The 14,170-nt window shown below is 36.7% G+C and overlaps 1 protein-coding gene across 1 annotated transcript; it reads left to right on the top strand.

The window, feature by feature from the left end:
* The first annotated feature begins 5,202 nt into the window (after window positions 1-5,202).
* LOC113526829 (serum paraoxonase/arylesterase 2) lies at window positions 5,203-13,952 on the top strand. Its single transcript, XM_026914217.3, has 9 exons — window positions 5,203-5,360; window positions 6,465-6,535; window positions 9,515-9,570; window positions 9,792-9,954; window positions 10,040-10,166; window positions 10,279-10,479; window positions 10,553-10,634; window positions 10,755-10,883; window positions 12,366-13,952. The coding sequence occupies exons 1-9, from the start codon at window positions 5,284-5,286 to the stop codon at window positions 12,525-12,527; spliced, it is 1,068 nt and encodes a 355-aa protein (XP_026770018.1). The 5' UTR covers window positions 5,203-5,283; the 3' UTR covers window positions 12,528-13,952.
* The last annotated feature ends 218 nt before the right edge of the window (window positions 13,953-14,170 follow it).

The raw sequence follows: 14,170 nt of genomic DNA, 5'->3' as shown, positions 1-14,170 counted from the left end.
AAAATAACATCTGCACTGAGATCTGTAAATAGATTTGTGGTCAAAAGTGAATGTTCAGTCACTGTGATGCTCATCACTGCATTAGTGTGATATGTGAAGAAACAGGTGACTTCAGATCTTCAGGTGACTGAAAATGTCAGTGCATGACATGATCAGACTGTGAGCAAGAACAGTCTGTCCGCAATTACATAGAGAGCAGAGTGCAGATTACAGAGAGGACCGAGGGGAGACCCCCTAAGAATGTAAAGATGAAAGTCTGAAAGGGTTGAGGGATTTCTGTTTTTTTTTTTTTTTTTTTTTCGTGAAGAAAGACACATGTAACACTTCTTCCACACCTGCAATGAGCGACAAAACCAATTCTGATGACACAGGAATTGGGGACCTTGAGGGCGATGCAGCACCCCCAACTTTCAGGAATCCTTTAACAGCAATGTGTGCACCATTGTCCAAGCAACAAAATTAGAGGACAAAATGACAGTGGTGCATACTATTATGAACCATTGTGGAATTTTATTGCAAGAGCTTTTCCATAAGTCAGGATAGCACAAGGGGATAAAAACTGGACTGACAGGTTGAAAAGAGGATGAATGGCAACCCAAGACAAGGAAATATGCAAGAAATGTAGGCCATGTGTTAGTCACACTCACAAAATAGTTAATACTTACTTATTCACGCAGTAGGCCTTTAATCATTCTGGTTTAAAATCACAATAACTGAATTTACTGACAATAAGAACTAGAGCTGGAGCAATATTAATGGTTTGCATCACAGTATCTTCTTACGCCTTCACATTTGCAAAAAGGATGATACTTTTTATCCTAGTAACTCAATCAATCAACAAATCAATGCAGAAGTTGTTTTCTCTGATTTGCAACTTGTTTTTTTATTAAGTGAGTAGACTACCTGGTCATAAGGAGATGTGATAGACCTGGAAATAATTAAATAAAGATACATGATGTTATAATTAAAATGTTTAATTAGGAAAATACCTTGAAAATTGTAAAATTGTTTTTAATACAATTTTCCAGCATAAAATCTAACATAAATCCAACAATTATCAACATTAGAAAAAAAGAAATTTAGTTTTGAATATAGGTTTAAAACCCAATGTGATTTTATGTGTTTCTCTACTCAGTGTGGTTTATGAAAGGTTTTACAAGAATTTGACAAAAATTGTATATCATAATGACACATTTATTTACGTATCAGGAAATAAACTGTTCAGAGATATATGACACTATGGAGTGAAATATGATGTGATTGTCCTGAGCAGGTGGGGCTTAAAGCCTTCTTCAATGTTGCTAACTTTCAGACAATGTAATGGTCGTGAATGGATAAAAACAGTGAAATAAACATATTTCTGTTTAGTTTTGACATTTTTTATCACTACAGTTTAAGACATGATGTGAACAAAATAATTTCTACCTGTAGTGTCTTGCCTTATGTACTGTATGTGCTGATTTCATATTTACCAGTTTATAGGCCTCTTAACACTCTTATGCCATGCCTTTGTGGAGGTGGTAAAAAAAAAAAATAAAAAAAAATCACTGGCAAAAGTAGAGCACACAGGACACAGAGCTTGCTTGATAGAAGAGGAGCTATTTCTGCTCTCCTCCACTTCAGTTCCAGGGGGAAAAATGAATCTATTTTTTTCACATTGTCACATGTCCTGCTCTCACATGTGCAATCTTTAACCTATTTCAGGAAGATCTTTTCACTATTGGTGAGTATATATGGCTTGCAGTGTGATAGATATGTAGTTTCACTGCTTACACAGCTACTTTTATCCAAAATGCATTTTGTAACATACAGTTAGACAGATAGATAGACAGATAGACAGACAGACAGACAGATAGATAGATAGATAGATAGATAGATAGATAGATAGATAGATAGATAGATCATATTACAGCAGCTCAGTGCAAGAATATACACTGCTTCACCCCTTTCACACATAAGCAGGCATGTTACGCAAAACTTTGTACCTTGCATGACCAGTACGGCAAGGTATTTTTGCATAGACAGAAAGCCACACCTCAGCTGAGAATTATAGTAGTGCCTTCAACTACAGTGAGACCTCTACCCCAGTGCTTGATATTTGCTGAATCATACAGTCACACTACCTTTGTGTAAAAACGTGGATTAACCATATTGAAGTGAGGGTTACCAAAGAATCAATCCAATCATGCCAATCTAATGTACTATGCCATATAAAAAAATACACTCACGTTTGTACAGACTATTTTTTTCCAGTTCTTGTGATGTGTTGTGAGGTTTTGTTATAGCACGTTATCTAGATCTAAATAGGAATATCACAACACTATCCTTTACATTTTGATGCCTCTGCAGTATTGTTCTATGCAGGTTTAAAAGTTTTGACTCCCTTTCATATAGTCTCCTCATTGTTAAATGTCTTAATGACTAATGATGATCAAAGGAACAAGGAAATACATTATATATTCCAGTGGCTCGCAAACAGTGAGATTTCCTTTTGACCTTCAGGAAACTAGCACCACTACTCAAAGTTATTATTTTTCCAAAAATAATAGGAATAACAGGAATCTGATGATATAATGGGTAGAGGCTCAGAGAAACTGGACAGTTGAAGATTGGAAAAACGTCACAAAAATCCGCTGTTTTTTTTCCCCGCACTATTCTGTGTAAACTGCAGAGACTGATGTGCGTGAAAATCCCACGAGATCAGCAGTTTCTAAAATACTCAGATTAGACCATCTTGCACCAACAATCATGCCATGGTCAAAGTCCTAGAGATCACATTTTGACATGAAATGAAACACTAACTGAAGACCTGTATCTGCATGATTTTATGCATTGTGCCTGCTGCCAAATGATTAGCGGATTGTACAATTGCATGAATGAACATGGGTACAGGTGTTCCTATTAAAGTGGCTAGTAAGTGTATATTTCATTCATTCACAGTAGTGCATTTACAAGAAGGTCAGCCAATTTAAAAAAAAAAAAACCTCTCAAATGTAATAAGCATAGAATCCATTCCAGCAGAAGTTTGCGGTAGTCATCCTTTACAGGTGTTCATATGGTGTTATGATGGCTGAAGAAGTCTGTTTTATAGGCTACACTGACATACAGCTTATATACTAGTTTTAACAAAGAAATGGGTGTAAGACAGGAGGCTGGTTTGCCAATACAAGATTGAAACAATCTTAACCTCTATAATACAATAAAAAATAAAATTTGCTAAGTATTTGCTAACTACCAATTAGTCTATTAGCTAGGAGGCTATTAGCTATTTAATAAGTCTTCATCAGGCAGTATCTATGTGCAAGGCAGTATCTATGTGCAATGTCACAGTCAGTGTGTTCCGTTTAGTTTTCATGATACATGTTACTGTACTCAAGACCTCCATTGTCAAGTCCAATACCAGGACAAGCTGAGATCGAGTCAAGACCAAGCCATAAGGGGGTCGAGGCCAAGTCAAGATCAAGTCCAAATGAAAATGAGACCAAGTCAAGATCAAGTCCAACAACCAATAAAAAGACTTTCTGAGGCCAAGCCTTTGCTTCAAATAGTTGGCTTCATTCTTGCACTGCATTAGGCTATGTTTCTAAAACAATGAATTACTTCTTGTCGTACTTTGTGTATGCAAAAAAAAAAAAAAAATTATTATTATTATTATTATTTGTTTTTTTTTACAAACTCTCAGTCAAGACCAAGATCATATTTTGTGATGCCCAAGAAAAATCATTTTTGGGATGCCGACTGTGCCCCAGGCCTCCTCGTCCAACAGCAGTGCCCAGCCTCACTAATGGTCTTGAGGCTGACTGGACAAATCCCCACAACCACGCTCCAAAATCTAATAGAAAACCTTCCCAGAAGAGTGGAGGTTATTATAACAGCAAAGGAGGACTAAATCTGGAATGGGATGTTCAAAAAGCACATATGGGTTTGATGGCCAGGTCTTCACAAACTTTTGGCCATGTAGTGTATCTGAATTCACTATGTGAATTCACAAGGGAAATACTTTTTAGCAAAGTGTCTTCCATATCTTTTTTTCAGATATCGTTTAAGAACACTTTGACAAGGGAAGAATGTATTGAAATCATTCTCATTGTTGGATCAGGAAGCTGTCCCAAGGTTGTGCTGGACTTTAGCAGGAAACATGGCAAGCACATCACACACGACACTTTTGCCAAACTTATTAACAAATTCAAACGGACTGGAAGTGTTGCGGATGAACTGAGAAGTGGACGTCCACAAACATCCACTGACGAAGGCACAACAGATATGGTACTGGTGTATATAGTCCCCTATGTATGGAGCAGCAGGGAAAACTTCGAGCTGTGCATGAAAAGGTTCAGTCGAGAAAGTCTGCAAATCTACCCTCTTAGGAAAAATAGTTCAATCTTCCATTGCCTCTGTGGAGATCTTTGTAGAGGTTTCCCTTTTCTCTTCAGGGAGGGTTCCAGGTCCCACTCAAAGAAGTTTCATTCAAAGAGGAACATGTTTTCTTGTACTCGTTTGTTTTGAGGTTATAGACGTGCACTGTGATAGGAGGACTGTGCAGCCTAATGTTTTGGCTTGCTTTTCTTTACGCTAATATCTTTTGTGATATCTTTTCACTGAAATCCCGACAATCCAATTGGACAAATCAAATCGGATGTTCTCTTGACCTTTAGCATTAGATAGTCACGCTGAACTAGTAGTGAATCGCGAACGAATCGGTTCTTTTCGAACGACTCTTTAAAGCAAGTTGGTTGAATCTATTCTCCAAAAAAAGCTGCTATATGGTGTAATAGTGAATTCTACATTTACCTCTACTTCAAGATTATGCAGTGTTACATTTAAGAGATTATTTAATAATTATCAATTAATTCAAATGCCTAAAAAACAAGTAACACTTTTATTTTGAGTACAAAGCCTCACATGCAGGACTTTGCTTTTTTTTAAACTTACCACTTACCAGAAAATATCGCCATCTAGCGACATCTTGTCAGCTCACCAGCACTTTCTTTAATAAACCTGGACTGAGAATTGGAAAAGTGGCCTTAAATGGTTCTAATTTCCTGCTTAGGATATATAAAGCACGGTATGATACTGTGGTCGAAACAAACCTTTTTTAAATTGAACCTATTTACTGTATAGCCTGTAGAACAGTTATACGTCATGGTGGTGAATCAAATGAATCGAAACAGTTCGTTCACTTAAACGGTTAGTTCGAAAGAATCGAATCAATGAAGTCTTCAGTTGTGGCGCCATTTCAGAAGCAGCATCAAAGCAGAACCTGCTTATGAAGTAAAAAATAACATGGGGAAGTTAATGGTACTGACGGTTCTGGTTGCAGCTCTAGCAGTACTGATTGGAGAGCGATTTTTTGCACTAAGGTTGGTCCACATTTCAAGTGAAAATTGCGTGAGACCTGATTTATTGGTTTTAGTGTTCAACTCACCATGTACTACTTTTCCCTTTTTAAATAACAACAATTCAATAATAAGTGGTTAAAATGCACGTCCTGCTCTTATATGGAGTGTATGTGAGCTCTGTGTTGTTAGTAGTGTCCAGGCTCTAGGTACAGGGTGGGCCTATAGCCTGTGCTGTACTGTAATTAAGGTAGTTGTAATGACAGAGCTACGTTTACATGGACACTTTTTGTTTCAATCGGAATGAAATCAATCGGATTGATTAATCCGATCGCAGTGTTTACAAGAACGCTGAATAAAGTAATCGGGTTGATATGCGCGTTTACATGACAGAATCTTCTGACATGCGCACAGTGCACGATTACACGTTTCCCGCCGATCCAACACGCAGATACTAGCAGCCACTCTCTCGCCATTGCTTCGTTTTTTCGTTTTAAAAAGCAGACTTAACATTTGCCTATTTCAGCTGCTAATTAGAAGACGACGAGCGCGTGATGTTTTGTGCGGTGCTGCGTGTATTTATCAAGCAATTAAAATGCCCCTTCCCGAGCCCAGAACAAGGCGTCTGTGGATGAGGGTCCGAAGCAAGGACTGGTGGGACAACGTCGTTTTGCACCACTTCACAGACGAGGAGTGGAAGGAGAATTTTAGGATGACACGACAGTCATTAATGACACTATGCTCCATGGTGGAGGGGAACATGGCATCTGGTGAGGCTGCGGTCAGAGCCCCAATACCGCTGACAGCCGTGCGTCATACGTCATTACGTGTTTGTACGTCATTGCACATGCGCAGAACTATCTGGTTTAATTTTCAACCCGATGAAGTGTTTACATGTCCTCTCCATCGGATTAGAAGAGGTTTAAACCACCCCTTACGATCCGAATGAAATTTTAATCGGTTTTGACCAATTCATTCCGATTGACGTGTTTACATGTGACTTTTTAGATCTGATTGTGCTTCTAGTCCAATTACGATCGGATTATTAGTGTCCATGTAAACGTAGCTAGTGTTAGGCTTGCATCAGTTTTCATTTGTATATATGGCTCCAATGTTTGTCTCCTGCAGAAAAACAACACTGGCTTATAGAGAACTCACCCAGAATCACCTCCCTAACTGTGAACTGATAAAAGGAATAGGTAAGTGTTAAAATAGTTAATCATCTTAGATTGACATGAAGCAGGCCAGACCAAGAATGTGGACCGAATCTATTTCCCATCAGTCGTAGTTAAAACCGACTCCCAACTTAGTGTATGTAACACTAGCCATGTTACGAATAAAATACTTCTGGAAAGTAGGGGAACAATTCAGAGCAGGATACCGTTACCATATGGAAGCGGATTACCTTCCTATTACAGCACATCCCAAAGTGTTTTATTCCACTTATACCTCAAATATTTGATGACAGTTACAAATTTTATTATAGCTCCACCACCTAGTCATTCTCCTTAGTGTGACATCTGAAGAACGAATTGTTGAATGTTGGTATGATTAGTATGGAATTATCATTGTAACCTGCTTAGATTTTGGAATTGATCCAGACAGGTTCAAGGTCACAGCAAGGCATAAGTCCGAAATAGTTTTTCTTCAATAGCTTCCTTCCTGTTTGAAGTATATTTTAGGGGTATTGAGGCATACAAATAAGTAACAAAAGGACTAGATTTCCTGGGGTGGAGGTATCCCTGTGAATGGAGTTGGCATGGAGTTCTACTTGTGGCACATCCGAGAGACAAGTTAGTTCCTGTTATCAAGTTTATCATGTTACAAAAGCTACAAATAGTTTTTCCCCCACAAGCCTCTTCATTCCCTCTCTCTCTCTCTTGAAGTTAATAAATCTTCTGTGGCATAAATCATTACAAAGCACAGACACAAGAGACTGCTGTCATAAATGTTAAATAAATATCTTCATACAGAAAACTTACATATCCATGATAGTGCAAGTTTATTTGTTAAATAACTCTTAACTTTTGTAGATCCACTTGAGGCCAAATATTTACATACACCTAGTCTGAAGATATTCAGTTTTTCACTACTCCATGCATAAGTTACCATACATTTCATTTGGCAGGCCAGTTATTTTGTTCACATCAGAAGTAATTTTAAGACAATTGTTTAGAGACAGATTTATTTCAGTTGTAATTCACTATATCAGAATTCCAGTGGGTCAAAGCTTTCCTTCTATACACCAAGTTGACTGTCTCTTTAAACAGTCCGGAAGATTCCAGAAATTGAAAGAATGACTTTATAAGGTTCTGATTGGCCAACTGTCATAATTAGCAGTTAATTGGGAGTGAATCTTTAGCCGTATTTTAGAGCAAAGGGTGCCTTTTAGCCCGTGATACCATAGGAAAATCCAAGCAGCTCAGCCAAGATAAAAAAAAATTGTGGACCTCCATTAAGAGAGTCCTACACTGCCCTGGTGTGAAAGGCTGTTGTGCAAAGAAGAAGCCTCTGCTCTAAGACTGGCATAAAAAAGCCATACTGAAGTTTGCAGGTGATCAACAGCCTTTTGGAGGAGTGTTCTCTGGTCAGATGAAACAAAAGTTAAACTGTTTGGCCATAATGATCAGCACTGTGTATGGAAGAAAAGGTGTGAAGTTTTTAATCTGAAAAACAAGATCCCAACTGTTAAGCATGGGGGTGGCAGCATAATGTTGTGGGGGTGTTTTGATGGGAAAGGGACTGGTGCACTTCAGAAAAACTTAGAAATACCGAAGAAACATCTCAAGACATCAGCCAGAAAGTTAAAACTTGGTCACAGCTGGGTCTTCCAGCAGGACAATGATCCTAAGCATTCCTCCATAGTTCCTCCATTCCACAACATGTCTTAAAGGGTCATCACAAAGCCCTGGCCTGAGTCCCATAGAAAATTTGTGGACTGAACTGAAAAAGCATGTCAGAGCAGGAGGCCTACAAACCTGAATGAGTTATACCAGTTCTGTCAGGAGGAATGAGCAAAAATTCTGGAAAAGTATTGTGAGAAGTGTTTGATTTAAGTTAATCAATTAAAAGGCGATGCCGCCAAATACTAATAAAGCGTATGTAAACTTTTGGCCCACTGAAAATCTGATGTAGTAAATAAATTCTGAAATAAATGTGTGGAAATGTGAAAAATTGAGTTTAAATGTCTTTAGCCACTGTGTATGCAAACTGTTGTAAACTGTAAATGCCTATATTACATTGTGTACACTTTTGTCACAATTCATGATTCACGACTGATACTGTTTTAAAACATTACTACACAGAAAAATGCTAAGAATTAAATTATTAGGTATTACATTTAGTTTCATTTGAAACTAAATGTTGTTAAAAGACATGACATGTCTGTTATTCAGACCAATAAACAATACTTTTCCGTGATGTATGTCGGAGTGTATGATATATAACCACCTACCAGCTCTTTCCTACTGTAAACCAGTAAACTGTAAGCCAGTTTTTTTCCAGCCTAATGTGATTAAAATATGGCTGATTGGGTATGAAATTTCCATAAAATGTGGCAACGCTGTACACCAGCGTATATCAAAATAATATATATATATATATATATATATATATATATGTGTGTCGGCAGTAATCAAATAAATCTTATCCTAATCGAATTACAGTTGACACAAGTGGCCACCAGTGTCTCTCTGACCGTCCTGGGATTTGAACTCAAAACCTTCTGGTCACTCTGGGCACAGGGACGTCCGTGACCTAATCTGCTGTTGTAATCAGCAACGGCAGCAATCATTCCCTCACTAGCCTAACATTTTTCTCTCTCTCTTGAATTTTATAAGTCAAACAATGGAGCTTGTGTGATTATAGCGAAACCGCAAAGCCCTTGTCTTTCCTGAACAGCTTTACCTCTGACTGTTACAAAGCTCTAACACTGAAGAGTCTTTCCAAAAATGACAAATAAACATCTCCTCACAGAAAACTTCAGCATATCAACAATTACACTTGTTACACAAAAATCCAGAATAATTAATATAAATCTGTGATTTACATTGCAGTTGAAACTACTGTAAAAGCTGCTGTTATAAAAAAAAACCAATCTTTTGACCAATCAGATTTGATAATACAACAGTGTAATGTTATAAATGTGTTAAATAACATGGCACTCTTTTGATGTGCAGAGATTGGAGCCGAGGACATCACCATACTTGAAGATGGACAGGCTTTCATAAGCTCTGTATGTTCCTCTTATTTCACACACTTTATATCTTTAAACAATTTTGATAACATGGTTATGGAATTAATTGTGGCAAATATATATATATAATTTATACATTTAATGTGTTGGATTTATTTGTATTGGTTATTGTTGGTTATTATTTTTTTTGTTTGCTGTTGCTTTCATGCGTTTTAATTGAATTTATTTAGTTATATTATGTTCAAATTCAACAACCATAGGGTCTGAAGTACCCAGGGCTGCCTCGTTATACAGACGCGCCTGGAAAGATCTATGTGCTAAATCCGTCCTCTGGAGCAGATCCAATAGAGCTCCACATCAAGGGAGACTTTGACACAGCATCTTTTGGCCCACATGGAATCAGTGTATATACAGATGAAGAAGGTATAGGGAATTTCAACATAATTATTTCAGAATTCCTCAATACAGTCTAGTATATCAAAAGCACTGTTACGAAATCCTGTTGCAGATGGCTCTCGATATTTATTTGTGGTGAATCATCCACATGAAAATAGCCAGGTTGAAATATTTCAGTATGTCGAAGAGGAAAGCACTCTAGTGCACATGAAGACTATAAAGCATGAGTTGCTGCATAAGTATGTCCATCCTAATCACAGACTTTCTTTCAGTATATGCTATCTATATTTTTGGCAGAAATCCATTCCTGAGTTCTCATACATTTTCTCTTGTAAAATTGCATTGGTGTAGTGTGAATGACATTGTAGCTGTGGGAGTGGAGAATTTCTACGCCACTAATGATCACTACTTCACCAATGAGTACCTGATGCCTCTGGAAGCGCTGCTCTCTCTGTACTGGTGTAACGTGGTGTATTATAGTCCTGAAGCAGTTCATGTTGTGGCAGGAGGACTTTTTAGTGCCAATGGAATCAACATCTCCCCTGACAAAAAGTAAGTCTTTGAGAAATGTTAAAAAGATATTTTCCTAACACAAACAATTTAAAACTTATTTCTTTTGGGCTAGGCATTTGTATGTGTCAGATTTAATGGATCACAGTATTGTTGTGCTGAACATCCAGAAAGACAACACACTATCCCGTGTGAAGGTATGCATAAAGTGTGATGAATATGCATGAAGGGGATATACAACCCCATTTGTTTTCACATGCGTTATCTCTTATTTAAATTTTCTGTTTGGAACTGTTGTCATATTCCCTGGTTTACAGAAAGTTGCTGTAGGCTCCCTCTGTGACAATATCGAAGTGGAGAGTAAAACTGGAGACTTGTGGATGGGTTGCCACCCAAATGGAGTCAAATTGCTTCTAAATGATCCGAATGATCCACCTGGCTCAGAGGTGTGTGTGTGTGTGTGTGTGTGTGTGTGAAAGAGAGAGAGAGTGAAGGCAACAAAGGGACTCATTATTTATTTTTAGAAAAGATATGTATAAATGTTTTTTTTTTTAATCTGCCAGAAAAATTCCACCAGACATGCAAAAGCTGATTTTCCTCATACTCATGAATGCCAATCAACCATAAAGTGCAAAGTGCATTTGCACTTTGCCACAGCTCATTTGCATTTAGTGACACTCACAAAACTCCATATAAAGGAAAGTGCACAGAAAGCTGAAAACGCAAAATGAGGACAGAACAACAGAAGAAAATAAATTTTCTCAGATTTATAAGTAGAAGTTGTTTTGACTCACAAATACACCATTAAGAAATTTTATTTAGCAGTGTAACAGCACCAGAAAAGCCTAAAATATGGAGACAAATCACAGAAAAAATGAATTAACTGTAAATTAAGTGATATGAAAAGAAAATGGTTTGCCATGAAAAAGATGTCTACCCCGATGAGCATGTAAACCAAACACATCACACAGGAAAACTGTTATTTTTAATTGTTTTTTGTGTCTCGGCTACTGTCTCTCACACCAACGTGCTCTTCAGCCTTTTGCACATTTTCATAAGGACACCTGATGTAATCAGGAAGAAGCTGATGATGACATGCAGCACACTAGGGTTTACAGCACGGCGCAGATAGAGACATACCAGATTGGTCACTTACCCGTCACTTAGTGCTGACTCTTAAGTATTGCGCAGCATTATTTTGTGTTGACTTGCTTTAATTATATTTTAATAATTTTATTTTAATATGCAGTCACTGGGTTTTGCAGATTTATTTGTTTAATTGAAATAAAGAAACGCTGTAAATAAGTGAAATAAAAAGTGAAATATTTCAATTAAATAAGTTTAATTGAAATAAAGAGACACAGTAATAAGTGTATAAAATTGCAGTAACTCATTACCAGTCGCATGATTTGAAGCTGAAAAGTCATGGTTTACACTGAGTCCCTGTATACGTAAAAAACTCAGGAGCTCTTGTAGACATTTTTTTGGAACTAACTGGATTTTCGTGAATACCAAATTTCTTGTGTAAATTCTCTTATGCACAATATGCAAATAAATTTGTTTGTATCCAGATTGGTAAATGAGGCCCAAAGATATTAAAATATTTTGAATATTTAAAAAAAGTGAAACTGTCTATACAATCCTGAATCACATGGTTTTGGTAATCACATGGTAACACCTTTAGTATAGTATTAATTGAATAGTATATAGTAATAGTAATTGAATAGTGTTGAATTATTAGTTCATACATTGGATCTTTAATCATCTATGAAGATGCACATTGAGATCCAAACTTAATAATGAAATATCAAATGATACCACATTTTGGTAGTATACTTTGGGTCTTATCATATCAAGTATTTCATGTAAATGTCATATAAATGCTAGGATTTGTGTATTTATATATGATATTTGTCTCTCTATTTTAGGTCATTCGTATTCAGAATATCCACTCTGATGAGCCAGTGGTGACTCAAGTGTACTCTGATAATGGCAGTGTGCTCATAGGATCTTCAGTGGCTACTCCGTACAAAGGGAAACTTCTTATAGGAAGCGTGTATCACAAAGCCCTGATCTGTGACCTTGAGTAGAACATCCACTTAAACAACTAACACTGCTCTGCATCACTAAAGTGCCTCACATACAGACGGGTGACAAATTAAAAGAAAAACTTCAGTGTTCCTTGGCAGAGATTCTCTTTGTCTCTGGAACTGTACTGGAGGGATGCACACTATTCTTTCCAAAGATATTTTCTCAATTAGTGTTTTACTTATGGTAGTGTTGGACGCTGTCTAACACATTTCTCATGTGTTCAGTTGGGTTAGGGGACATTGTCATCCTGGAAGAGATCATTCCCATCATCTTCAATTTGTCACCCATCTGTAGGTGTTTCCTGTGTAATCACAGTATTTGGTATATATAATCTCTTCTGAATTCGCACAGACATTTCCTAAAAGTCGAATTAAGTAAAGTCAGTTTTTGTCATGCCATCGATATATACATTTTCTATAGGCTTCTTGGCTATAAACAGTACAGTATAGGCTATATACATATATAAATGCAAATAGTGTTAAAGAGTAATGTTCACAACTACAGTTTTAGTGATGTGACAAAACACTACAAATTATACACACTGCACACTATACAGAAAACAGTGGCATAATTGTGTGAATAACTTAACAGTGTAAACAGTTATAAACAGCAAAACACTACTGAATGTAGCAGCATGTAAAAGACAAAGTTGTTGAATAGAGTTATTAAAAATTATTGCAATATTGCAAGTTTAAAAAGCAAATTGTCATTAATATAGACTCAAACGCTGGCTCAACTTGCTTTCCGCCTAGTGTTTCCTGGCTCAGGATCCAAGACGACCCTGAGTGCACTTAATATAGATGAATAAATGAATGAATGAAAAAGGGTCATTTTAAAATAGTCATATGGCATACAATTCTTAATAAAAAATGAGTGAAGTAATACAATTATTAGTTATTTCAAAACAACAAATTATTAGACCCAAAATTTAACATACAAATACACCACTAAGTAGATGCATAAAGGCACTGAGATTTGTAAATTCGGTGCTATTGAATACTTTGTATACTTTTCATTTTGAGCTTTTGCCAGGCTTGACTAAGTAATTTGAAGTTACTATAAGACAGACATAAAATATCAAGTAACAATGAGCTTAAATACAGTGATGGTAAAAAGGCTTTGCTGATTGAGGTCAAGTGAGGAACACAGCTACAGGTTCAGTTCAGTTCAGTACAGGTTGAGTAGTGCAGGTAGTTATAAAATGTACTTATTTTAATTAGAGATAAAGATATGCTGATTGTAGCATCAGAATAACATTTCAGAATATTGATTGTGTTGAATATACAGTCAGAATATTGATTATATTCACTGTGTTTTGTTTGATTGGTTTTACAGCTGACATTGTGAATTTTTTTGTACTGTGAATTTTAAGAGGTTAAAATGTGTTCCACAATGTTATGTTCAAATAAACAGTAATGACTATTTGCCTCTTTGTCTCTGGTGAGAGATATACTTCACGACACAAAAATGGTATTTTTTTGGACAGACTGCAACATCATGGTTAGTGGGCCCAACAAACCCAAACTTTTGTTTACATTGTGTAAGATATCTTAAATTCACGTGTAACACCAGTAATGTCAGTTTGACGTAATATTTTATTATGGCACACCAGAAAGTGCAGAGTAATGGTAAAAGCATATGA

Source organism: Pangasianodon hypophthalmus, chromosome 1 (genome assembly GCF_027358585.1).
Source record: "Pangasianodon hypophthalmus isolate fPanHyp1 chromosome 1, fPanHyp1.pri, whole genome shotgun sequence".
Taxonomy (NCBI): Eukaryota; Metazoa; Chordata; class Actinopteri; order Siluriformes; family Pangasiidae; genus Pangasianodon; species Pangasianodon hypophthalmus.
Note: the sequence above shows the minus strand (reverse complement) of the source record. Positions and strands in the feature narration are given on the sequence as shown.